The 27196-nt window shown below is 47.0% G+C and overlaps 1 protein-coding gene across 6 annotated transcripts in view; it reads left to right on the forward strand.

Annotated features, from left to right (window-relative positions):
* ACD (ACD shelterin complex subunit and telomerase recruitment factor) overlaps window positions 1-27196 on the forward strand; it is a 1158043-nt gene that overhangs the window by 857554 nt on the left and 273293 nt on the right. For all 6 annotated transcript variants that reach the window (XM_069613510.1, XM_069613508.1, XM_069613512.1 and 3 more), the window contains one exon: window positions 9604-10508. In XM_069613510.1, the coding sequence (XP_069469611.1) occupies window positions 9604-10508 (905 nt within the window). The remainder of the gene's footprint in view (window positions 1-9603; window positions 10509-27196) is intronic.

A 27196-nucleotide genomic window follows, 5' to 3' on the forward strand; every position in this document is an offset into this window, starting at 1 on the left:
CCTTGCACTCCTCTTCCCGTTCTATGTCCGCCACACTTCAGCTGCTACGTGCTTCAACCTCCTTTGTTATGCTCCCACTTCCCTCTTCAGCAGACGGACACGCGATTCCGTTTTAATCTTGATGTTCTGCTCTCTTGGTAGCTTCAGCACTGGTTGTGCTCGCTCGGGCCAGCCGCACTGCTTCTCTTCCGTGCTTGCACTTCCGAGCCCCGGGTAGAAGCAGCTCATGATTACACTGCCACCATTTTCCTCTCGCCTCTAGCAGCCCCTCCTCAGCGCTCTTTCGTATCTATATGCCAGCATCCTGAGCTCTACACATGGACAGTAGTTCCTCTGTACTTTCCCCTGCCGTTTCCTTCATTTCCAGGTGCTGTTAGTGTTTTCAGGATGTCTCATGGAGGTAATCAATTGCCGGATCAGCAGGAGCTGCAAATCCCCACGTCCACCTCAAATGGCTGCTAGCCACACCCCTCAGGGTGGTAAATGCTTTATGTGCACTGGCTAAATTATTCTTTGGCCTCCGATCAGCAATGTTTGGTGTGGCCAAACACCTAACTGACAGACAGTTTGAGAGAGGGCTTTGAGACCCTTGTTCATCAGATGTTAGTCAGGACTGGACACCTCTGACTGTATGGGACTGCCGATGGCTACAGGCACAGTGTTGGGGAGTCACTTCTGGATGGGGACCTCTGGGTATGCACAGTAAGTGCAGGCAAAGCTCCAGGATATATGTTTTGATGGGCATAACCTCTTTGTGGCTAACAACGATGACTCATTGCAATGATTCCAGTTCTCTAAGGCTGCAGCAAAGTCTTTGTATGCAGCAACCTTTGGCGCCCACTTGGACAGTTAGTGTTCTGGTTCTCCACCTCTTGTGCCCACCATGGAAGAGGTCAAACGACCTCGGGCAAAACACAACCACGCTGTTTCCCAGAGATAGGGATGGATGAGCTCCCAGAGGTGGTGTCTCTGCTTCCAAGGTGCCCTCTACTTCCTCAAAGGTCACTTCTTTCATCAGTGCCCAAGGGAGGGAGAATGTCCTGGTTCAGTTCGGAATTTTGTCACACCACGTCTGAGGCTTGGGCCTTACAGGTCCTTCATCAGGGATATCGTCTCCCTTTCACACAATGCCCTACATAGCATCCTCCTTGCAGCCCTTTTTTTGCCTCTCGACCGAATCCTTTTGAAGAAAGTTCATTAGCTTTTGGCAAAGGGCATAATAGAAGTGGTACCGTCCTCGGAACGAGACAGAGACTGGTATTTAATTTACTTTCTGATTCCAAAGGACGATGGGGGCTTGCTTCCCATTCTGTATCTGGGGCAACTGAATTTGTACCTATGCAAGGATAGATTCAAAATTGTGACTGACAAGATTCTCCAGGCCCATGGATGTCCAGACTAGTTGGTTTACCTGGCTCTTCAGGATGCTTACTTCCTAGTTTCTCTGTCCTTGCGAGGCAATCTGTTCAAAAGGGCGTTGCTTCGGCAACCTTGGCCCCCGCTAATAGTGGTTACCAATTTGTCCTTGAAAAGGTATCATCTCTAACCTGTTGGATCTGAAGGTGAGCGCACTGTGGTCTCTCTCAGCAGCACAATTGAGGGCTGGAATTGAGGGCGATCTGGCTATGCCTTGTTGCCTTCCTCTCCTATGTAAGGGGCAAATGTATACTAGTCTTGACGGACAACACAGTAGCCATGCAAAACCTCAACCAGCGATGTGGTGTGGGGGCTTTGTGCAGAAAAGCAATGCCACTATAGTTCTGGGCTCTGGGGAGCAATGTATCTCCAATGGCGGCTCGTCTTGCTGGAACAGAGAATGTCATTGAGGATGCCTTGATCTCGCAGACTTTGGCCTCCCACGAGTGGAAGCTCTGCCAGGAGTTCTGCAGGAGATCTCCTCAGGTGGAACACTTTGCAAACAGGAAGGGCTAGTGTCTATTCCAGGGAGTTTCCTCATCAGGGAAGCTCTGGGGGTGCACTGATGGTTGACAGACATTCAACCTCCACTATGCCTTCCTGCCGATCCCTGGTATTCTGCTGGTTTTCAAAAGACTGCGTGTGTTCCAGTCAATGTTGATTTTGATTGCTTTATGCTGGGCTTGGAGAACTTGGTATCCGGAGTTGCTGGCCATGTCCTCTGCCCTCCTTGGGACCTCATAAAGAAAGTGGATATTTGCTCCCAGTTGGCAGGTCAGGTCCTTCAACCGAACCTCAGCAGCCTGAACCTTCATGCTTGGCTGCTGAGATACAAAGAGTGTGACTTTTTGGACAATGCCCTGGTTGTTCTTCTGTAAAACCAGAGACCGTATGCCAGCCAAATGCGTACATTCTCAGCTTGGTGCTGGGAGGTGGATTCTGGACCCTTTCACCTGTCCCACACCCTCTGTTTTGGATTTGTTGCCTTTGTTGGCCCGGACAGGCCTGCAGACCGGTGCTGTAAAGGGGTATGCAGCTGCTATCTCGGTTTTCAAAGGAACACCCGATCAATGCTCCTTTTTCACAGTTCCCCCGATTATGCAGTTTTTGCAGGGATTGCATAATCAGTTTCCACCATTCCAGTTTGTAGGTCTCGTGTGGGATTTGAATTTATTGTTGCCATTCCTTATGGGTGCTGCGTTTGAGCCCTTACATTCATGTTCTCTTAGATTGCTCCTCCTTAAGGTGATTTGTCTGGTTGCCTTCACTTCTGCAAGGTGGGTGAAGGGGCTCCAGGTGTCATCTGTTAAACCTCCCTTTTTTTGGTTTTCTCCAAAGGGAAGGTGGCGTTGAGAGTGAGACTTCCTTCTGAAGGTGTTTCATCTCTCAAGAGATCCATCCTGAAGTGTTTTTTCTTCCACCTCACCCTTCCAAGGCACAGGAGCGATTCCATCGGCTGCCCCTGCTACAGGCTCTAAGCTACTACGTCGCTCAGATGAAGGAAGTTAGGAATTTAGCTCTTCTTTGGTTATGCTGGTGCCCGTGCAGGCAGGGTTCTGACTAAACACACCCTGTCAAGGTGGATAATTGTCTGCAACTCGCAATGCTATGATCTCCCTACGAAAGATGTGCCAGAACGTCTCACTCAGGGTCATTCTACCAGAGGTCTTGCTGCCACCTTTTCGCTACAGAGGGGCAGGTCCCTATCTTGTACATTTGAAACTTAATGGTCTTCTCTGCACATGTTTGCTAAACACTGTTGCTTGGATTTCCTTTCGGGTTAGGACATCTGCTTTGGCAGAGCAGTCCTCCAGAATGTCTCGTTTAGGTGGTGTCCTCTTGCTCTCCTCCCTCCTCTAGACATACTGATATGACAGTCTGTCATAGACGAGGAATCCATGGAGAAAGAAATACATTATAAGAACGAATTACTTACCTCTGGGTAATGTTCTTTCTGATTGGTGTTCCTCCCACAGATTCCATATTGCCTTCCCAACTTGCCTCTCTTTGCGTTTGCCTATACACCTTCATAAATTCTGCTGTCCCTCCGTAAAACAGTGTGAAGGGAAAATGCAGAACTGAGGTCGTGGGGCGCACCACCACTATATATACTGGCTCCAACATAATTTCCGGTGTGGGTCATGTAGAGGCATCCAGAAGAGCCAACACAGAGCCATGTTGCGCCCCCTGGAGGTGAAAATGTTACTGATGATCAGCTGTGCTGGAAATAGAATATCATAGGAGAGGAATCCACTGGTGGAACATCCATCAGAAAGAATATTACAGGGGTATATAATTAGTTCTTCTCCAGCACAAGAGGTTTTTATTCTTTGATACTTTTCCCAAATTCTGGATAAATGTTATTAGATGAATCATTGTGAATGTTTGCTCAACTGGAGCTTGCAAAGTTTTAAAGGTCATTATGGGACCTCAGAATCTATCTAACATAATAGATACTATAACACCTCTGGTAAGTCTTTAAGCACAGTCTTTCATCCTTTTCTGTATTATTTCTGGGAAAGTTTGCAAGTACTTTGAGTTATTATTTATTTTGTTTATTTAAATGTATTTATTAAGTACCTTTTTCTAGACTTAGGTCAGTTCTGGTGTTGGGCACTGTACAGTATGACAGAAAAATAAAGTCACATATCATTTGACAGAGGCATTGAAATACAGTGGTTGACAATACTGCTTAAGAGAAATAGGATAAGATGGGAGGAGGGGTTGATGTGGCAGTATCAGAGGTGAGTTTTAAACAGTGTGCAAGAAAGAGATAAAGTGATATTTTATGTGTTTTCCTGAACAGGAGAAATTGGAGGCCCACTGTCGCCTAAATAAATTCCAGGAGAGTGTTGCATATTTTGATGGCAACCTTGAGAAAGATAATCGGAGTGCTCTTTGATCAATTTGAAGTTCTACAGCCGGGAAATGATTTTAGGCTTGATGGCTGAGAGCCTCCTCAAATACATTTTTTAGTGGTTATGCAAGTGAATTTGTTGAGGTATTTAGCACTGTTCTGTTTGTTTGTTTGTTTTATTATTTATAATGCCTGAGTGAACCCGGGAGTATTACGGCGCAGCATTTAAGAAATTTCAAAGCTTGGTTACAATACACAGAGAATATACATGATACAAAAGTAGATACATAAAGTTATATACAAATCAGCAGTCATATTATAGGACCGTAATGTACAAGTGAGCAGGAAGGCACACGTGGTTACAGTGTGTGCAGGTAGTGCTGGGCATTTCATAGCCTAGTGGGACCCTAATTTCAGCCAGGAGACAACCTTGGATCTGAAGTTCTGATAGGGTAGGTCTGCTCTAAGGTTTGGAGGCAGCGAGTTCCAGAGCTTGGCAGCTCTTACCGGGAAACTGTTACCCCCCTATGGTGGCCTGTTTGTAGTGCGGAACGGATAAACAATCTTTGTAGATAGTTCTGACAGGTCTTAAGGAGGAGTGTCTGTGGAATCTATTGATCAGGTAGATTGGGGCAACATTATTGAGGGACTTGTGGGTGAGAGATGCCGTTTTTAAGAGAATTTTATCTCTAGTGGAGAGCCAGTTGTTCTGTTTGGCTGAATCCTGTGATGTGCTCTCTTCTGGAGATGCCCAGTGCTGCTCTGAGAGTGTTGTTCTGGAGGGTTTGCAATTTACTGGTTGTGGCCTTGGTGGACCCCAAGAACATGCCATTGCAATAGTCAAGGCGAGACAGTATAAGGGCTCTGGCAAGTGTCAGGCAGTTGGAGTTTGACAGGAAAGGTCTGGCTGCGCAGATTAATTTACACGTATAGGCTGTGGCGGATGCAAGAGAACTCATTTGTCTTTTTAGGGAAAAAGTAGAGTCTAGGTAGAACCCCAATGTTTTGACCTCCAGTCCGACTTTGATGTTGTTCCCATCGATCATAAGGGAATTATAGGCAGGGCCAAGTTTCTTTATACTGAGTGTAGTACCTAAGATGATGAGCTCAGTTTTATCATCATTCAGGCATAGTCCATGAGTGGCCATCCATGCCTGGATGATGATGTATACCCTATTTAGCAAGGCCAAATCCTTTCCATAATCTCCTGAAAGCGGAAGGAGGATCTGGGTATCATCTGCATAGTTAGTGTAGGTGATACCAAGATGATCCAAATCATCGAAAAGGGGCATGGTAAATATGTTGTATAGTGTAGGGGAGACACAGGAGCCCTGAGGAACACTGCAGGTGATGGGTATAGGGTCAGCTGCCGCTGTGGGAGGAAAGACCCTCATGGTCCTACCGTTAAGGAAGGATGTAATTCAGGTGATGGCTTCAGTGGAAAAGTGAGCTGAGGTGTGGAGGTGTGAGCATAGGATAGAGTGATCGACCAATACAAAAGTTACAGATAGGCCGAGGAGGAGGAGTAGAGCCGCGTGTCCATTGTCTCTAAGCAGATCGATCTGTGCTTTCAGGTCAATGAGAGCAGTTTCGGTCCCATGTTGGGGACGGAATCCAGATTGTCTAGATCCTAGGATGTTGTGTTCTTCCAAGTGCCTCTGTATTTGTACATAGGCAATCTTGTCCAGAATTTTTAGTAAAAAGGGAACAGTTGTTATAGGATGGTAGTTTGTGGGTTTGGCTGGGTCGAGTGTAGGTTTTTTCAGTAGTGGGAGTACTCAGGATTGTTTTAGGTTAGAAGGGATGGATCCAGTAGCGAAGGAGGCATTTATCAATTTTGTGATGAAAGGGGAGAGATCACAGGCAGCATCTTCAATGAGCTGTGCAGGGCACAGATCGCCCTGGCAGTTAGACGGTTTCAAGGACAAGATTGTTTTTTCGACTTCCAGTATGTTGACTTTAGATAATTGGAAGCGGGTGGACTCTGTGGGCATGGGTTTATCCGGAATTTTTGAGTTGAGGGTGTCATTTAGGGTAGCTCTTTTGCTGGCGATTTTACTTTGAAGAGTCACGATCTTATTCGCTAGGGCACTTAGTATTTCTGAGCACCAGTTTTTATCTTTGATGCACGTGTCAAGGGGTGCTATGGGGGTTTCTATTTCTTTAAGGATGGAAAAAAGTTCTTTCGTGTTGGATTTAGCTTGAGATATACGAGAGTCAAAGGACGCTCGTTTGGCCAGGTAGATTTATTTTTTGCAGAGTGCAGCTAGTTTGGAGAATTTGGTTTTGTTGGAGATTGAAGGGGATTTTTTCCAAATGGCCTCGCAGTTTCTTTTTTGCTGCCTTAGATTTTTGAGGAATGGTGTGTACCATTTGTTGAGGTGCATTTTTGGTTTGCTAGATCTAAGTTTAAGGGGGACTATGCGGTCCAGCGAGGTGGCCATAATCTTGTTATATTCTTCGACCAGGGACTCGGGATCCAGGTTGTCAGGAAGTGTGTTAAGTGAGGAAAGTAAGTTAGGGATAAGTCTTTCTACTGTCATGTTCTTCTTGTTTCTGGTGAGAATGGGTGGGGCCTTAGTGATGGGTGTAGGTGGAGGTCTGTCAGTGGAGAGCATGAATGATACCAGGTGGTGGTCTGTCCAGGCTAAGGGTGAAGTATTTATGGGATTCACTAGGCAGTTGTAGTCAGCCACCCAGTCGAGGGTTCTGCCTTTTACGTGCGTAGGTGTCAAGCATCTTTGCACGAAGCCTAGTTCAGTGAGCGTGTTAGCTGTGGCGCTGGCGAGATGGTCATTCGGGTCGTTGTAGCCCAGGTTCAAGTCCCCTAATGTGAGAGCTTGGGTGGAACTTTTGAGGGTGCTCAATAGTATAGCAATAAGGTCTTCCTTGCCGATAGATAAGGTAGATGTTGAGAGTTTGGGTGTTAGTGAGTGGTACTTTAACTGCTAGTGTTTCACAAGAGGGGGCATCAGTAGAGATAGCTAGTCTCATGGCGAGACTGCACTTATGGATGATGGCGACACCACCTCCTTTGGAATTGGGGCGGTCTTGTCTTAGGATAGAGTAATTATCTGGGACTGCCAGCATAAGCATAGGACCTGCTGCTGGGTGTAACCAGGTCTCAGTGATGGCCAGGAAGTCGAGGTCTTCAGTAAGGATTAAGTCTGCAATTTCGATAGCATGAGCTACTAGCGATCTTGCATTGATTAAGGCTCCCTTAATTTTAGGGCAAACTGGGTTTTTTGGAGTAGTGACTGAATTTCTTGAAGTGGTGGAATGGCGCTTGTCCTATGTAGGTTCAGGAGTGCCCTGGGTGGAGGAGTTATGGATGGGTGTAGAGTGGAGGTTTTGTGATGGGTTACTAGTTTGTGTGGAGGGATTGGGTCGGAAAGATGACGTTCTAGAATTTTGTGTGAAGAGCAATGAGCGGGCAAGAGGCTCATGGATTTTTGCTAGTCTGGCTCTGAGTCCTAGGTTCCTTTCTATAGTGGTGCGTGGGTGATTGGACAGAAGCAGTGGCTGAGGGTCGTTTTGGTCTAGGTATGGTACTTGGGTGATAGACCTGGATGAAGCTGGCAAGTTGGGTAAATATGGAGCCCTCTTGGTTGGTAATGCAATATTGAGGCTAATCAGGAAGTAGACAACCAAATTAGTGGTGAATAGACACATGCTAGATGGTGAGGTCAGCATACATTGAGTAGTGCTTAAATGAGGCCGGGCGGATTGGGCGCAGTACCTGGGTAAACAACTAACTTTGAAGTGTGGCAGTTAGCCCAGAAGCAAAGGTTGAGCAGTAAGGCTAAAATGCAAGAGGTGAGCAGCTAGACTCGAAATTCCATAATTTGGCTAAAATACATGAACAAGCCGCTAAGTTCAATATGAGGCAGTAATGCTAGAATACAAAGGGTAAACAGCTAGGTTCGAAATTCCACAATTTGGCTAAAATACATGAACAAGCCGCTAAGTTCAATATGGGGCAGTAATGCTAGAATACAAAGGGTGAACAGCTAGGTTCGAAATTCCACAATTTGGCTAAAATACATGAACAAGCCGCTAAGTTCAATATGAGGCAGTAATGCTAGAATACAAAGGGTGAACAGCTAGGTTCGAAATTCCACAATTTGGCTAAAATACATGAACACGCCGCTAAGTTCAATATGGGGCAGTAATGCTAGAATACAAAGGGTGAACAGCTAGGTTCGAAATTCCACAATTTGGCTAAAATACATGAACAAGCCGCTAAGTTCAATATGAGGCAGTAATGCTAGAATACAAAGGGTGAACAGCTAGGTTCGAAATTCCACAATTTGGCTAAAATACATGAGCAAGCCGCTAAATTCAATATGAGGCAGTAAGGCAATAGTGCAAAAGGTGAGCAGCTATGTTTTCAGTGCAGCAATTTGGCTGAAATACATGGATAACCGCTAAGTTCAATGGGAGGCAGTCTGGCTAGAGTGCAATGAGAGAACAGCTAACGTCGGAATATGGCGTTTTGGCTAATATGCATGGATAAACAGTTAAGAGTTGGCCAGATTTCAGGCACTCTAAGTGCCGTTTTATCAAGTAAGGTTGAAATCAGCGTATTCACACAAGATGACAAAGCATTAAATCAATACATTAAATCAATGCAGGTCTATGCAGTGCAGAATTGCGGGCTGTCAGAGTGTGATTTTAACAGGTGCGGTTAGAGGCAACATAGGGTCATTTATAGCAGATGGAGTTTGAAAGTCAGCGAATTTGCACAAAAGGTATGTTGCAGGTGAATGATGTGAAACATTGTGGCATCGTAGCATTCAAGGGCGAGAAGAGATATGGTAATGGTGAGTATTGACCGATGTCATAAGTGGCGACAATGCAGAGAAAGGCAGCAGATGTTACCTTGTGGTGGGGCGAACGTAAACGGCCAGGGGGTCTGGCTGAAGCCAGTCACGGCAGTAAACAGGCAGTAAAACAGGTGTCGTCCTTGTTCTGTGGTCGTTGGTGCTGGTGGGCCGGCTTCGCCTGCTGGTGACCAATGGGTGCCCTAGATGTAACGGCGGCCAATCAGGGGGTCAGATGCTGAAGAAGTAGCCTAGTTAGGCTCTGGTGGAAGGCATCAGGGAACGGGCGGCCATCTTGTTCTGTAGGTCACGCATGTAAACCTTGAAAATAGAGCAGGTCTCTAGATTAGAGGGAGCTAGTTCAGTGTGATCAGTGCAGGTGTGATGTAAGCAGATCTTGTGTCTGAGATTAGGCGATCAGCTGTGTGGAATAAGGTATTAATGGGGCAACGTTCTATTATCTATTAAACGTTCAATAAAATACATTGTTTTACTATTTTATTTCAGATGAAGCAGAAACTCTTGCAAATTTGCAAGAGTCACGGGTGACTTTAAGAATAGAAGAAGATAATCCAACCCAGCCAGACAGTAGCACCCCGGACTTCTTTGAAATCATGGAAGGCAGGTTACAGGAGAACATGGATATTTCCCCACCTTTGTTTTTTTCTGGCAGCAGTGATCTTGGCCAAGAAACCTTCAACGATGCTAATGCAATAATGTGTGATACCGTAACCTGGATTGACAGCACTACTGACAGTATTTTTCCCTGTGGTCAGGAATCCAAAAATGAAAAGGATAACAGTGCCTACCATTTAAATGTACCCAGCTCTCTATCATCACAAATCCCCAGACTTCTTGTCACACAAAATGTAGTAGATGTGGAATACCAAAACAGGGTACTTGTGAATGAGCAAGAGAAGAGTGTTTCTCGTACTTTGTTTTCGGATGTGGTTATGGACCCACTGGATGCTCCACACAGTGCTGGAATACGAAATGAGGCAAAAGAACAAATTGGTGAAAAAAGCTTCGAAGAATCATTAAAGCCACAGGCAACCATGAGAACACGACCAAAGGAGACACTCACTAAGAATACTACTTTTATTGAGGACAGCCCTATGACAGGAATACAAAGTTGTGCTAAGAAGAAACCTAAAATGGATGCCAACTCTATAATTGTAAAGGATTGTATGAAGACAAGGCCACGACCATATAAACCCAAATTACAATTTCTCAGTATTCAAAATAACCAAGCAGAACAAGAAACTGATACAATCACAAACAGCACTTTACTTGAAGGTATACAAGCCAAGGCTCCAGGGAGCTGCCAGGAAAAACAAAATGCCACACTGAAGGAAAATGGGCAAGAAAGATTGGATACATGTCTTCCTACCCTACAAAGGACCAATAACATGGTAAGAAAGAATGACCAGTTTAAATTCCAATGTGTTTTTTTAGCGGAAATACATTTATAACTGCATGCAGTTTGTGGGTAGATTGACACTCTCATTTATTTTTATTTTTTTATTGATTTAGCTGACATGAATCAACTTTACAATATGTTTTAACTTAGAACATGATACATATTAAATGAAACTGATGGACATAATCTGCAGAGAATGTTAAAATTCACAAATGAATAAGAATACAACCAAATTAATAATAAAATCAACCTAAAATGACATAATATAATCTTTCCGCACTATACAGTATGAATAAAATAAATTCTTCATAGAATTAGAATGGATTACTGGTAGGTATTCAAGTCTCTTTTAACTTCAATGCTTGCAAGAACCCTATGGCTCCAATTGCCATTTGCGTAAGGGCTCCACAATTAATCATTTGCCCTAAAAGATCTGTCGACACCTCTCGATTTCCTTCTGTAGCTGCTTCAAATATGTTATTCTCATATCAATCAAGGCAGCACAATCAACCAATAGATGTCTTAATGTTTCTTTCTGTGAGGTCAGTTTACCAAATCCACAGATGTTGTCTGTTTGAGCAATTATTTTACGTTTGGCTAGAACGTCATTGGTAGGCCACACATTAAATCGTACTCGTGAGAAGTCCACTCTAGGTGTGATTGAAGGATATTTCAATATGTACGACTCAGGAATACTATATCTTTTGCATTGAAATGGGTTCTCATTAAAGTCACGGTAAGATTTACATTTGGCTATAATTCCAATCCAGTCCCACTGAAAGAGTTTTGTTTTGGCTCTCCTAGGATTTTGTATTAAGTCAAGCAGTGTGACATCTGCAGCCGCTAAGGTATGTGTGACTACTCTACGCCATTTGGAAATGCACTCATCCTTAGAAGAAAATACATAGTTAGATAAAACACCCATTATCAAAGGTGACTGGAGGGCAAGAATGCATTTCCTAAAAAGGGCCCTTATCTGCCATCAATACTTCGCATATAGAGAAATCAACCAAGTTCATTCCTTAACCAAGCTATTGGTACACAATTAGGCAATTGCAAAATGCGCCGCCAATACTTACCCTCCATCTTAGCCCATACTCTCTCTGGAATTACAGATTTAGTTTCTGAGGCATATAAGAGAATAGGTGTTACTTTTTGTAAGTAGTATGTAATGGCTGGCACAGTTGTAAATTTGCCATATTTAGCTTGGATAATAGTGGCTTTTGAGATGGAGGTAGTTAGTTTGGTCTTCAGGGTTTCCATATACATAGCCGCTGTCACATCGCGGCAGGCTTGGCGATTGTGGAATCGCTAGTGTAGTATCACGGGCGTAACTGTCCGCCATTGCGCTTCCCGGCACGGTTCCTCTCAGTGCCGTTCTAGACGTTGCACGCTTGCGAAGTTGGAGGTATAAATACCATCACTTCCTGCTTCGTACGCGTTGCAACGTTTCCGGTTTTCTTCTGTGTTGCTGCCGCTCCGTTCTATATCGCTGCTTCCCCTTTGTGGGTTTTCTTGGCTGTCTGTTTCCTTTTTATAAGGAATTTCCTGCCCTTTCTTGGCCCCTGTTGCTTCTTTTTTGTTTCCCTTCTCATTTCTTTCTTTCAAGTTATCCTACCTGTTTCATTCTCTCTCTCTCTCTCTCTCTCTCTCTCTTTCTCTCTCTCTCTTTCCCCTTTCCCTCTGTTTACTAGTTTGCTTTTTCCCCTTGCCTACTTTCTCTAACCCTCGGCCCTTCTCCTTTGTCCTCCTAATTATCCGACCTGTGTCTGTCTTCCGGATTGCCTTGGCGCTTCCACTTTTACTTCATTGGATTTGCTGTTACCGACCTGTGCCTGCTGACTGGATTGTCTTTGTCCTCTCCCTGGTACCTCCTTGGATCCGCTGACACCGACCTGCGCCTGCTTTCTGGACTGTCTTGCCTCGTCCATGTGCCTACTTGTTGCTTCCTGTATTCGTTGCTGTAGCAAGAGACCCTTACTTCTTCTGGATGGAGCCTGTTTTGGTCCGCACCGCCTAAGATACCCATCCCCGGGGTACTCCATCTACTTCTCCGGCGTACTCAACCAAAGACATCAGGGGTTTTTTGTGCCTTTGGCTTTTTCCCCTATTTGGCACTCCCGGTGGGACTACCCCTGTCGCCCTTATCTTAGTGGCACGGTGGCATCCTATCGAGGGCGTCCGTTTCTTCACAAGAAAAAGGAGAGATCTTCAATACGTCAGGAAGGCAAACTCAAGAAGAAGGTGGAAGGTGAGGAGTTGGGGAAGGGGGAAGAATCTGAATTATCGTCTGAAGTTGAGGACATAACTGATGTGTCTGACAGTTTGCAACGCCAACAAATAACCGAGATGGCTACCCCCCAGCAAGTACAGGAACTGGTGGCTGCCGTTCAAAACCTGAACTTGGAGGTCCAGAACCTCAAGACAGCCAATGCGACACTACAATAAAGAATGACGGAGAGAGAACGACTATCAGCTGATCTACCCCCACTCCCGTTGGTGTCTGGCAAATTTGATGGTTCACCTAAACGGGTGAAAGAGTTCCTAGATGCATGTAATCTCCACTTTTCTTTCCGTCCACTGTCATTTGCTTCAGACCATGCCAAGGTAGGGTTTATGATCACCCACATGACGGGTAATGCCTTGGGCCACCCCTTTGGTTAATCAACCTGATCCTGTGCTGCACAATTATGATGATTTCAAGACCCTACTGCAGCAGACTTTTTTGTGAACGGAAAGTACTTTTCTGGCATCGGAAGATCTTCTGGATATTCGACAGGGCAACACAGATTTACTTTCCTACATAACCACCTTCAAGCTGATAGCCGCAGAAGCCAGCTGGCAAGAACAGGCCCAATACGTCATCTTTCGTCGAGGGCTGCGAGAGGACCTCAAGGATGAGTTGGCACGCATAGCCCGTCCTGTATCCCTTTCGAATCTCATCACTGCCACTCTTCGGATCGATTTCCGTCTGTCAGAACGACGATACGAAAGAAAGAAGGCCAAATTCTACAGTCTCCCTACACCAGAGACTCAGTCACCTTCCTCTGTTCCGACATCTCGTCAAGGCAAAGACGAACCGATGCAGATTGGTAATGCTCGAGCTCCACTCACCCCGGAGGAACGCAAGAGATGACGGGATGGTAATATGTGTATGTACTGTGGAGCCTCTAACCATTTGCTGCGAGACTGTCCGGATGTTCCCCCTAGACGTTCGGGAAACGGACGCCCTCGGTAAGTGTTAGGAAGCACTCCCGAGGGGTCATTCCAAGTCCTTATGCAACTCTTTCAGTGACTTCTTCAGAGATACCCGAAGATTCCAGGCTAATGGTGATTTCAGTAGTCCTTTCTTTGGGCAACACAGAGATCGTCACTCAGGCTTTGCTCGACTGTGGCGCTGCAGGCAACTTCACCGCCACCCTGTGGGCTGAACAGAAGGGTATCAAGCGACTGGCCAAACAAGAAGATCAGAAGGTAGAGGGAGTTGATGGAGAACCACTGAGTTCCGGTATGATAACCCACACTACGGAGGAACTCAATCTACGCATTCAGCAACATTCGGAAAGGATCTCCTTTGATATTATTAGAGCTGCTCACTTCCCCATAATATTGGGGATAGGCTGGCTTAGAAGACACAACCCTCACATTGACTGGACCAAGAATTTACTCCGCTTTCAATCCGCTTTTTGTAAGGAAGAATGCCTCCCGGAGCCTAAGTTCGAGACTGTACAGACTACCTTTATCTACGATTCTAGGCTCATTCACTGCCTTCCTTTTCACCTCCAGGAATACGCAGTGGTAGTTACTGAGAAGGTACCTAGTGAGCTTCCTCCCCACAGACCGGAAGATTGTTGTATAGACCTGGTCCCAGGAGCACTAGTACCTTTTGTAGGATGTTTCCTCTCTCGCTCAGGGAAAGACAATTCCTCCGGGATTACCTGGATAACAATCTGGCCAATGGGCTCATCAGGCCTTCAGGATCTCCGGCAGGTGCTTCCCTGTTCTTTATCCCCAAGAAGGACACGCAAGAATTGAGACCCTGTATTGATTATAGGGGTTTGAATAAGGTGACCATTAAAGACAGGTTCCCAATGCCGCTTATTACAGAAATCATTCAAGCCGTCCAAGGTGCAACGGTATTTACTAAATTGGATCTCCGGAATGCCTATCACCTTCTTCGGATTCAAAAGGGGGATGAATGGAAGACTGTCATGACCGCTGCCTCCAAGGAGTCAGATCCAGCCCAACATCCAGGGAAGCAGGGTCACAACTTCCATTCCAGGCACCAGCCGGTCCCCACAGGGGCCTTTTGGACCTTGTCCTGGCGCCAGTGGCGCCAGGCTCATAAGGGAACCCAGTCCCGGCACAGGAAGCGCCGGGCTCATATTGAGAGGAATGGTGCTTGGGTGGACCTACCTGCTGCAGACCATGCTGCTCACTTACCTGTAGGATGAGATCCTCATCCATTCCTGGCTGGAACTACTTTACCTTCTGGGTATGGCCAGCACCACTCCCTGGGACTGGATACTGGAAATATTCTGAGAGCTGGAACTTCTTTCTTGCCTGGGCAAGGCTGTGGAAGGAGACACCTAAGCACTCCAGTGGCTTATTTAAACCACACCCGATCAGTGCAACGTGCTTCACGTTATTCTGCACTAGCAGCAGGACGCTCACCGTGTCAGCTCCAGAGAATCTTCAGCTTCAGCATCTGTGAACAAGAATTCTTTATCTTACCTCCCGGAAAACCAGTCTTCAGTCTTCAGCAGCGTCTGAAAAAGAACAAGGACACCAGGTTAGGACAAGGCAAAACCAGCGCTGCACTTACCTCGTCCATCGGTGCATCCCGAGGCCGCGTGCCGCACTCTTCATACTCCGACAACCCTGCGGAAACAAAGGACATTGGTTAGTGAACCTCCGTGATATTTTGCTTACCTGTGCTACTTACGCCTCGATCTCCGCCAAGCGCTGTTCAACCGCACCTGCAAAAACAAGAAGGACATCATTAGGGGCACAGTACGCCATCACTACTCACATGTCTTCTACTCCGGCACGTACCTCGGCGTCCATCTCCAACGCCGGCTGCTACGGCTACCTGAAAAAGGGAAAAGAGACATTAAGAAGTGCATTTAACTTCGAATAACATTCTTTTACTTACGTGCCTCCACGAGCTCCGGCATTCTTCTCGCTTACCGTATCTGCATACCGGACCTGCAAAGTCAAGAGACATTTAAGGGGACATATAAATAAGACTCCATATTCAAGCATTTACCGTCCGTGCGGTTAACGACGGCCTTGCTCCCCGACTCCATCCTCTGCAATCAAGAGGCTGGGTTATGAACCAGTGAAGCAACTGGCATTAGCGCCCCTGCACAGACGCAGGATGGAGAGCTCCGCTTTCACCTATCTAAGGTGAGGACATTCAGCCTACGAGAAACGTGGGGAGGCCAGAAAGGGGAAAGTCAGATTGGCCAACCAGACGTACATTAACCCTTTGTTCTCCTACTTGCAGACACCTCACCCTACGGGTCAAAATTACGGTGAGGAGAGGGCCCATCCAGGGTGTTATCAGAGGCCTGCGCGTGACCCTAGAAAACACTGAAATCTCCCAGCCCGGACCTGCGCCTCCGAGGGATTCAGGTGAGCGTTACAGAACGCGAAGCCTACCGCAAATTTCCCACCCAAGCGCAATGGATACCTCAGACACAGATCAATTGGCCCAATTGCTTGGGGCACTGAGAGCTGAAGTACAGGCATCCCGGCAAGAGACAAATGCTTTACGAAGGGAGTTGATCGTTTCCAAAGAGCGAACGGATGATCTGGCCAGACAGTTGTTACAAACACAAGCGGGACAGACGTCTCTGCCTGACTCGGGAGGGAGCTACACTCCTACAACCTCAAATAATCCGGTGCAAATTAATCTGTCAGGGAATGTGCCTTTGGCCCCGCCCGAACGTTTTTCTGGTGATCCAAAACGGTTTGCAGTATTCCTTAATCAATGCCGCTTGCACTTTCTGTGTAGACCCACCGCATTCCCAACAGACCAAACCAAAGTAGCATTCGTACTTTCCTATCTTAGCGGTAGTGCTGCAGATTGGTCCATTCCTCTTGTGACACAGGATGATCCGATCCTCCATAACTTTCAAGATTTCCAGACCAGTATGGAAAAGTTGTTCGCAAGACACTCACAGGGGCAGGCCTTGGACAATGAACTCCTATCACTAAGACAAGGGAATCAGGATCTCCTGGCATACATAGCATCTTTTAACAGACTGGTGGTTGAGACTAGGTGGCCTGAGGAAAAGAGAATCACACTTTTCTACAGAGGGCTGCGTGGAGAACTTAAAGATGTCTTAGCACAGGTGGTGAATCCTCCGCAAGATTGTTCCGATTATATCGACCTAGTAGTCCAATTAGATCACCGGCTACAGAACAGGAAGACCGATCGTTCCAGATTTGAAATCCAAATATTTTCAAGACCTCAGAGCTCCGCTAAAGGAAAGGATTCCGTGGAGCCCATGCAGGCAGGGGATGTTAAAGGACCATTAACCCAAAAGGAGCGGGAAAGGAGAAGACAATTACAGCTGTGCCTCTACTGTGGGAATTCCGGACATTTCCTTCGTGATTGTCCAGTGAAACCGGTCAAGAAGGCTGTAGGAGCTTCCGATAAGAATGCTGATAAACTAGAATCGGGAAACGACCTCGCCCGACAAGTGTAGAGGTCCGCTTGCCGAGCGTTAAAACCAGTTCCTTGACCTCGCATTTGGTAATGCCTATGGTCCTCATAAGTCCAGATCGGCCAGATCGCATGCATGCTATTAAAGCATACATTGATAGCGGAGCGATCGGTAACTATGTAGATCAAGATATGGCAACCAGGATGAATCTTCCTCTATGTTCTAAGATGGTTAAAGACGTAATCACTACAGTGGATGGTACAGAAATAGCTTCCGGACCGGTTTCTCACACCACCATGGAAGTGTCGTTGCTATGCCAAGATGGACATCGGGAGAAGATCGTGTTTGATGTAATCAAGGCCCCGCAGTTTCAAGTAATCCTGGGAATTCCTTGGTTGGAAAAGCACAATCCTCAGATAGACTGGCGAGCCAAGGTAATCCGGTTTCCAGAATGCGCCCCATCTTGCTATCCTCGACCCGATATCAGGCTAGCAGCCATCGCTTTCGAGAGTCCCCAATTGCCTCCAGAATACCAAGAGCTCCGCGAGGTCTTCCAGAAAGATCAGGCCAACACTTTGCCCCCGCATCGGTCATACGACTGCCAGATAGACCTAATACCTGGATCTACTCCTCCGTGCAGTAGAATATATGCTCTCACTGAGCCGGAAAATCTCCATCTCAGGCAATACTTGGACCAGTATCTGGCTAACGGATTTATTCGTCCCTCGAAATCTCCAGTTTCTTCAGCTTTGTTCTTCGTTCCGAAAAAAGAAGGTGACCTGAGAACATGTTTCGACTACCGCGCCCTGAACCAGATTACAGTCAAAAACAGATATCCTTTGCCTCTGATTCCCGAATTATTGGACCAAGTTAAAGGTGCCTGCATATACACAAAGCTAGATCTCAGAGGAGCTTACCACTTGGTACGCATTAAGGAGGGTGACGAATGGAAGACGGCCTTTCGCACTAAATTCGGATTGTTTGAGTATCAAGTAATGCCCTTTGGACTATGCAACGCACCGGCCGCCTTCCAGTTCTTTATGAATGACGTTTTCCGAGAACTTATTGATGTGTGCGTAATTGTTTATATCGATGACATCCTGGTATACTCATCCTCAGAAGCTGAACACCGAAGACATGTCACAGCGGTTCTACAGAGACTTTGTCAACACCGCTTGTTTGCTAAATTGGAGAAGTGTACTTTTCATGTAAAGGAAGTCGAATTCTTGGGGTTCATCTTCTCACCCAATGGAGTTCACATGGACTCAAGAAAGGTGGACGCTATCACCAAATGGCCGTCCCCGACTTCCGGGAAAGGAGTACAGAGCATGTTGGGCTTCGCTAATTTTTACCGGAGATTCATTCCAGAATTCTCTCGAGTAGTTCAACCCATCACGGCCCTCCTGAAAAAGAAAAAAAATTCGAGTGGACTCCAGAGGCCGAACAAGCCTTCCAAGAATTGAAAGCCAAATTTATCTCCGCTCCAGTCTTGAAGCATCCTCGTCCAGAACTTCCTTATATCGTCGAGACAGACGCATCCAGCCTCGCAATGGGGGCTGTGCTATCACAAAGAGATCCCGAAACACACCAATTACACCCTGTGGCATTTTGGTCCCGCAAATTTTCGGCCCCCGAAATCAACTATACAATTACGGACAAAGAACTTCTGGCAATTAAGTCCGCCTTTAAGGCCTGGCGGCATTATCTCCTGGGAGCCCGGCACACTGTCACTGTAATCACTGATCATCGTAACTTCCAGTATCTGAAGTCAGCCAAGGCCCAATCTTCGAGACAACTCCGCTGGGCATTATTCTTCGCGGAATTTGATTTTGTGATCACGTATCGACCAGGCAATAAGAACGGAAAAGTAGATGCCCTTTCTCGAATAGGGGTAGACGAACACACAGCTAATCCAGAGCCGGTACCAATAATCCCCGAACAAAAGATACTGGGAGTAATCAACACGCTATCCCTTGAAGATATCGAAGCGAAAGTCAGTCAACTAATAACTCCTGAAGATTCATTGAATTGGCAACTGAAAGGAAAAGATTTTACGATAGATCAGAATCTATTGTATTTCCAAGGAAGACTATATTTGCCATGTGTTGACTTACAGAAGCAGCTCATCACCTGCTACCATGATTCACTAATAGAAGGACATCCTGGAGTTGCCAAAACCTTAGAGAAAATCAAAAGACATTTTTGGTGGCCATCTTGGAGGAAAGATATTAAAGATTTTGTGGCTTCTTGCGGCATCTGCGCACAAAACAAGAGTCAGAAGGAAAGACCAGCAGGTCTGCTACACCCAATAGACATTCCACCTTGCCCTTGGCATACTCTCTGAATGGATTTTATCACGGATTTACCCCCCTGCTCCGGATACAACACAATTCTAGTAATCGTGGACCTTTTTTCAAAAATGGCTCATTTTATTCCACTGAAAGGTTTACCCACAGCTCCCGTTTTGGCCCGAGAATTCCTTGAAAACATCGTCCGGTTGCACGGATTCCCTTCAGTATTAATCTCCGATCGAGGGAGCCAATTTATTTCCCATTTTTGGCGAAATTGTTGTCGTTTAGCGCAAATTGATGTACGACTTTCCACCAGCCATCACCCCCAAACAGACGGGCAGACTGAGAGGACTAACCAAACTCTGGAACAATATCTACGCTGCATGTTGCAACAATCGGAGGGCACTTGGAAGGATGTCCTTTGGATTGCTGAATACGCCTACAACAATTCAATCCATTCAGGAACTGGAAAAACCCCTTTTTTTCTGCTGTATGGAATTCATCCTCGAACCTCTAATTTGGATCCACCTCAAGCTCTCGGAACGCCCGCTGTAGACCATCTGCATGCGACAATAACTCAAGCATTTAAGGAAGCCACAGCCCACCTTCAACGAGCCAAGGAAATGTATAAGAAAGGAGCGGATCGACATCGAAAAGAGGCCCCTCAATATCAAGTAGGAGATCAAGTCTGGCTGTCCACTAAACATTTATCCCTAAAAGGACCACGCACCTTCAACCCAAGGTATTTAGGACCCTACACGATCACGGCTGTGATAAATCCGGTGGCTGTGAAATTGGAGTTACCTACTTGGTGAAGATACATCCCGTTTTCCATGTTTCTCTCCTAAAACCTATGCAACTCGGAACCCGTTTGACTAAACCTCCAGAGCCAATCCAGGTTGATGGAGAACTCGAATTTGAAATTCGAAACATCTTGGATTCCAAAATTTCCAAATCGAAACTATACTACCTGATTGATTGGAAGGGATTCGGCCCCCAGGAGAGATCTTGGGAGCCTTCAGAATATGTCCATGCACCTCGTCCAGTCAAGAAGTTTCATCGAACTTTTCCCAATAAGCCAAAGCCTCCAGAGAAGACAAGCTTGGGAGGGGCCTTGAGGGGGGGTGCTGTCATGACCGCTGCCTCCAAGGAGTCAGATCCAGCCCAACATCCAGGGAAGCAGGGTCACAACTTCCATTCCAGGCTCCAGCCGGTCCCCACAGGGGCCTTTTGGACCTTGTCCTGGCGCCAGTGGCGCCAGGCTCATAAGGGAACCCAGTCCCGGCACAGGAAGCGCCGGGCTCATATTGAGAGGAATGGTGCTTGGGTGGACCTACCTGCTGCAGACCATGCCGCTCACTTACCTGTAGGATGAGATCCTCATCCATTCCTGGCTGGAACTACTTTACCTTCTGGGTGTGGCCAGCACCACTCCCTGTGACTGGATACTGGAACTATTCTGAGAGCTGGAACTTCTTTCTTGCCTGGGCAAGGCTGTGGAAGGAGACACCTAAGCACTCCAGTGGCTTATTTAAACCACACCCGATCAGTGCAACGTGCTTCGCGTTACTCTGCACTAGCAGCAGGACGCTCACTGTGTCAGCTCCAGAGAATCTTCAGCTTCAGCATCTGTGAACAAGAATTCTTTATCTTACCTCCCGGAAAACCAGTCTTCAGTCTTCAGCAGCGTCTGAAAAAGAACAAGGACGCCAGGTTAGGACAAGGCAAAACCTGCGCTGCACTTACCTCGTCTATCGGTGCATCCCGAGGCCGCGTGCCGCACTCTTCATACTCCGACAACCCTGCGGAAACAAAGGACATTGGTTAGTGAACCTCTGTGATATTTTGCTTACCTGTGCTACTTACGCCTCGATCTCCGCCAAGCGCTGTTCAACCGCACCTGCAAAAACAAGAAGGACATCATTAGGGGCACAGTAGGCCATCACTACTCACGTGTCTTCTACTCCGGCACGTACCTCGGCGTCCATCTCCAACGCCGGCTGCTACGGCTACCTGAAAAAGGGAAAAGAGACATTAAGAAGTGCATTTAACTTCGAATAACATTCTTTTACTTACGTGCCTCCACGAGCTCCGGCATTCTTCTCGCTTACCGTATCTGCATACCGGACCTGCAAAGGCAAGAGACATTTAAGGGGACATATAAATAAGACTCCATATTCAAGCATTTACCGTCCGTGCGGTTAACGGCGGCCTTGCTCCCCGACTCCATCCTCTGCAATCAAGAGGCTGGGTTATGAACCAGTGAAGCAACTGGCATTAGCGCCCCTGCACAGACGCAGGATGGAGAGCTCCGCTTTCACCTATCTAAGGTGAGGACATTCAGCCTACGAGAAACGTGGGGAGGCCAGAAAGGGGAAAGTCAGATTGGCCAACCAGACGTACATTAACCCTTTGTTCTCCTACTTGCAGACACCTCACCCTCCGGGTCAAAATTACGGTGAGGAGAGGGGCCCATCCAGGGTGTTACCAGAGGCCTGCGCGTGACCCTAGAAGACACTGAAATCTCCCAGCCCGGACCTGCGCCTCCGAGGGATTCAGGTGAGCGTTACAAAGACGGCATTCTGGACCCCATACGGGTTATACGAATACCAGGTGATGCCATTTGGTCTGGTGAATGCCCCTTCGGTATTTCAGCGCTTTATGGAAAGGCTCTTTTCTGATCTTCTGTGTCAGACCACCATTGTATACCTCGACGATATCTTGGTATACTCTAGGACTCATGAAGAACATAAAGATCATGTCAAGGAAGTGTTCCAGAGATTAAAAGACTATCATTTATTGGTCAAACTTGATAAATGTGTGTTTTCTGTAACCTCTATTCCATATCTGGGATTCGTATTGTCTAATCAAAGTATTGCAATGGATCCCCGCAAGGTAACCGCCATCCTGGAATGGCCTTCTCCTAAATCCATCAAGTATGTACAAAGGTTTTTATCGCAAATTTATCTCTAATTTTTCACACAGGATAACACCCATTACCACCTTGCTCAAGAAATCTTCCAGTCCATTCTTATGGTCCAAGGAAGCGGAAGACAGCTTCCGTAATCTCAAAAAAGCTTTCTGCTCCGCTTCCATTCTTCAACAACCTGATCAAAACCGACCCTTCATTGTTGAGACTGACACCTCTTCATCGGCGATCGGGGCGGTTCTATTGCAAAGCTATAACAGAGTGGAACACCCGATTTCCTATTTTTCTAAGACTCTCAATGCCAGCCAAAGGAACTATTCAGTAATAGAGCGCAAACTCCTGGCCATGAAATCAGCCTGTTTGGAGTGGCGTCATCTTCTACAAGGAGGCAAATACCCATTTTCCATCAGAACCGACCATAAGCATTTACAAGTTCTACGTCAATTCGAGTGCTATAACACATGTCAAGCTCAATGGGCACATTTCTTTGCCCAGTTTGATTTTGAGATCACCTATATTCCAGGACATCAGAATCTAGTCGCTGACTCTCTATCTCGCCGAGGAGACTACATGCTGGGTTCAGATAGTGCTCATTATCTCGTGTTTCCCCCGTCAAGACGGATTGGAGTACTATCCACGTTTCTGAAACAAGTGAAAGAAGCTTCTGGAGGCAAATTTGAATCAGAGAAACATCCTCAAGACATCTTATACGACATCAAGGAAGGTCTCTACTTTGTGGAAGGCAAGCTATATTTGCCTACTTCCGGTTTCAGGAAGTTGGCTCTTACTTGGTGTCACGATTCCAAGATGGCGGGTCATAGGGGCACAAGAGGCACTTTGGATTATTTGCAAAGACATTTCTACTGGCCTGATATGAGAAATGATGTGGTTCGCTACGTACAATCATGTTCTACATGTCTTCGTATCAAGGGTACCCGCCTACGACCGATGGGACTTTTGGAACCCAATGCTGTTTCAGATGGTCCTTGGGAAGTTATTTCTACTGATTCCATCGTGGACTTCCCTCCATCCCAGGGATGCACCTGTATCATGGTGGTGATAGATTCTTTCACTAAAATGGTACACTTTTCTCCCTTGCCAGGGACAGCTGCGATTATGGCCGAGACGTTTGTTAAAGATGTCTTCCATCTCCATGGGATACCCAAGAAAATCATCTCTGATCGGGGTAGCCAATACACTTCCCGATTCTGGAAGAACCTCTGCGACCGACTTGGGATAGAGAAAGCCTTGACGTCCGGATTCCATCCTCAATCCAATGGGCAGACGGAACGCCTTAATGGTACTCTTGAACAATACCTACGATGCTATGTTAATCTCCAACAGGACAATTGGGTCTCTCTACTACCCCTGGCCAAGTTTTCTTACAATAACTCTTTTCATTCAACTCTTGGTCTCAGCCCTTTCTATTATAACTATGGATATCACCCACTGTCCATCTTACCTGTCTCTAACAAGTCTACTAGCTTACCTACGGTAGATTCTGCCCTTGACCTGTTGCGAGACGTGCACATACAAGCCAAACAAAACCTTAGTGAAGCCCAAAACAGATATAAGAAGCAAGCCGATAATCATCGCAATCCAGTACCCAGGTGGGAGGTGGGTTCCAGAGTCATGTTATCCACAAGATACTTGCCGCGATGGGTACATCCTTACAAGCTTTCCCCTAGATATCTGGGTCCTTATACTATCACACAAGTAGTCAACCCGGTGGCTTTTAGATTAAAATTACCCAAAAGGCTACATCGGGTTCACCCTGTGTTCCATGCTTCCCAACAGAAGTGTTTTCATGAAGACACTTGGTCCCGCCAACTCAAAAAGACCCCCTTGCCTGCTAATTCCACACAGGAGGAATTTGAGGTTGCCCAGATCTGTGATTCCCGTTACCGCCGGGGCAGATTGGAATACCTGGCGAGATGGAAGGGTTAGCATTGGTCGGAAAACTCCTGGGAACTGGTCTCTCATGTCCATGCCCCACTTTTAGTCCATAGGTTTCACACCCTTCATCTGGGAAAACCTGGGGGAGGCCTCGTTAGGCGGGGGCATACTGTCACATCGCGGCAAGCTTGGCGATTGTGGAATCGCTGGCGTAGTATCGCGGGCGTAACTCTCCGCCATTGCGCTTCCCAGCACGGTTCCTCTCAGTGCCGTTCTAGACGTTGCACGTTTGCGAAGCCGGAGGTATAAATACCATCACTTCCTGCTTCGTACGCGTTGCAACGTTTCCGGTTTTCTTCCGTGTTGCTGCCGCTCCATTCTATATCGCTGCTTCCCCTTTGTGGGTTTTCTTGGCTGTCTGTTTCCTTTTTATAAGTAATTTCCTTCCCTTTCTTGGCCCCTGTTGCTTCTTTTTTGTTTCCCTTCTCATTTCTTTCTTTCAAGTTATCCTACCTGTTTCATTTCTCTCTCTCTCTCTCTCTCTCTCTCTCTCTCTCTCTCTCTCTCTCTCTCTCTCTCTCTCTCTCTCTCTCTCTCTCTCTCTCTCTCTTTCTCTCGCTCTCTCACTCTCTCACTCTCTCTCTCTCTTTGCCCCATAGGGCTCAATGGGAATGGGGAAGGCGCTAATTACGGTACCACAAATTGCGGTACCGTACTTAGCACCAAGGTCCCTTTGCGGGTCCCAACTTTAACGGCTGGTGTAGACCAGCGAAGGGGCCTCGTAGTAAGGCGCTAATGGGTTAACGGCGCCGCAGCCTTTTACGGCGCCGTAACCCATTAGCGCCAGGGTCGTAATGAGGCCCCTAGTGTTGCTATGGGCCTCATTACACGGTAGGCGGAGGACCAAGGTGCTAAGGTGCAACCTCCTTTTATTTTTATAAAAGTCTTTGACTAAAACCATGAATCCACTGTGTCCACATTTCATGTTTGGTTCTTCACACAAGTGAGACCCTGGCGCTAAGTGTTTAACGGTGCCGTAAATGGCTGCGGCACCGTTAAACACTTAGCGCCTTACTATGAGGTCCCTTTGTGGGACCCGACCTGAACGGCTGGTCTAGACCAGCCGTTAAAGTAGGGACCCGCAAAGGGACCTTGGTGCTAAGTACGGTACCGCAATTTGCGGTACCGTACTTAGCGCCTTCCCCAGTCCTATTGAGCCCTATGGGGCAAAAATGGGAATGGAGAAGGGCCAATGTTCAATGGGGAATTACCGCCCCCCCAACCTTGGAATGGGGTAATAATTCCCCATTGAACATTGGCGGACTCGTTACGATACCGGCACCAACCATGGTTTAGCGCCAGTATCGTAATGAGGGCCCATGTATTTTGATGAGATTGATGAGAGAGGTCATGTAGAAGTTGAAGAGCAGTGGCGAGAGTGATGAGCCTTGTGGAACTCTGCAGGTTGTTTTACGAGGTGCTGAGTTGAAGGGGTTTAGCCACATTGGGCCTCATTACACGGAAGGCGGTGAGGGTTAACGGTCACCGGTAAGGGTACTGGTGACCGTTAACCCTTACCGTCTTACTACGAGGTCCCTTTGCGGGACCCGACCTTAACGGCTGGTTGAGACCAGCCGTTTAAGTTGGGACCGGCAAATTGACCTTAGTGCTAATTACGGTACCACAATTTGCGGTACCGTAATTGGCTCCTTCCCCATTCCCATTATGACCTATGGGGCAAAAATGGGAATGGGGAAGGGCCATGGAGAAAGGAGGAATTACCGCCCCGCCAACCTTGGAATGGGGTGGTAATTCCCCTTTCCTCCATGGTGGTACCGGTGTGGTACCGGCGGCAACCATGGTGCTAATAGCACCATGGTTTACCGCCTGCCGTGTAATGAGGCCCATTGTCTCTGTTCTCTCTGCTAGGAAGGATTTTAACATAGGGCCTCATTACACGGAAGGCGGTAAGGGTTAACGGTCACCGGTAATGGTACCGGTGACCGTTAACCCTTACCGCCTTACTACGAGGTCCCTTTGCGGGTAGGTACTTTGGCGTTAAAAACCAACTCGCAAAGGGACCAGGGGGCTAATTACGGTACCGCAATTTGCGGCACCGTAATTACCGCCTTCCCCATTCCCATAGAGCCCTATGGGGCAAAAATGGGAATGGGGAAGGGCAATGGGGGAAGGGGGAATTACCGCCCCACCAACCTTGGAATAGGGCGGTAATTCCCCTTTCCACCAAAGCAGTGCTGGTATTTTACCGGCATGGACCAAGGTGCTATTAGCCTCTCTCTCGCTCTCTCTCTCCCTCTCTCCCTCTCTCCCTCTCTCTCTCTCTCCCCTTTCCCCTTTCCCTCTGTTTACTAGTTTGCTTTTTCCCCTTGCCTACTTTCTCTAACCCTCGACCCTTCTCCTTTGTCCTCCTGATTATCCGACCTGTGCCTGTCTTCCGGATTTCCTTGGCCCTTCCACTTGTACTTCATTGGATATGCTGTTACCGTCCTGTGCCTGCTGACTGGATTGCTTTGTCCTCTCCCTGGTACCTCCTTGGATCCGCTGACACCGACCTGCGCCTGCTTTCTGGACTGTCTTGCCTCGTCCATGTGCCTACTTGTTGCTTCCTGTATTCGTTGCTGTAGCAAGAGACCCTTACTTCTTCCCACGTCTCCAGGTTGGAGCCTGTTTTGGTCCGCACCGCCTAACATACCCATCCCCGGGGTACTGCATCTACTTTTCCGGCGTACTCAAGCAAAGACATCAGGGTTTTTTTGTGCCTTTGGACATAAACTGCCAAAGCATCTAACAATCTTGGGATGCCTTGTGATGTTTTTGACATTAGATCTAGATCGTCTGCATAGAGCAAAGATGTGACGGTCTTATTAGC

This window comes from Ambystoma mexicanum, chromosome 5p (genome assembly GCF_040938575.1).
Source record: "Ambystoma mexicanum isolate Mex_15411 chromosome 5p, UKY_AmexF1_1, whole genome shotgun sequence".
Taxonomy (NCBI): domain Eukaryota; kingdom Metazoa; phylum Chordata; class Amphibia; order Caudata; family Ambystomatidae; genus Ambystoma; species Ambystoma mexicanum.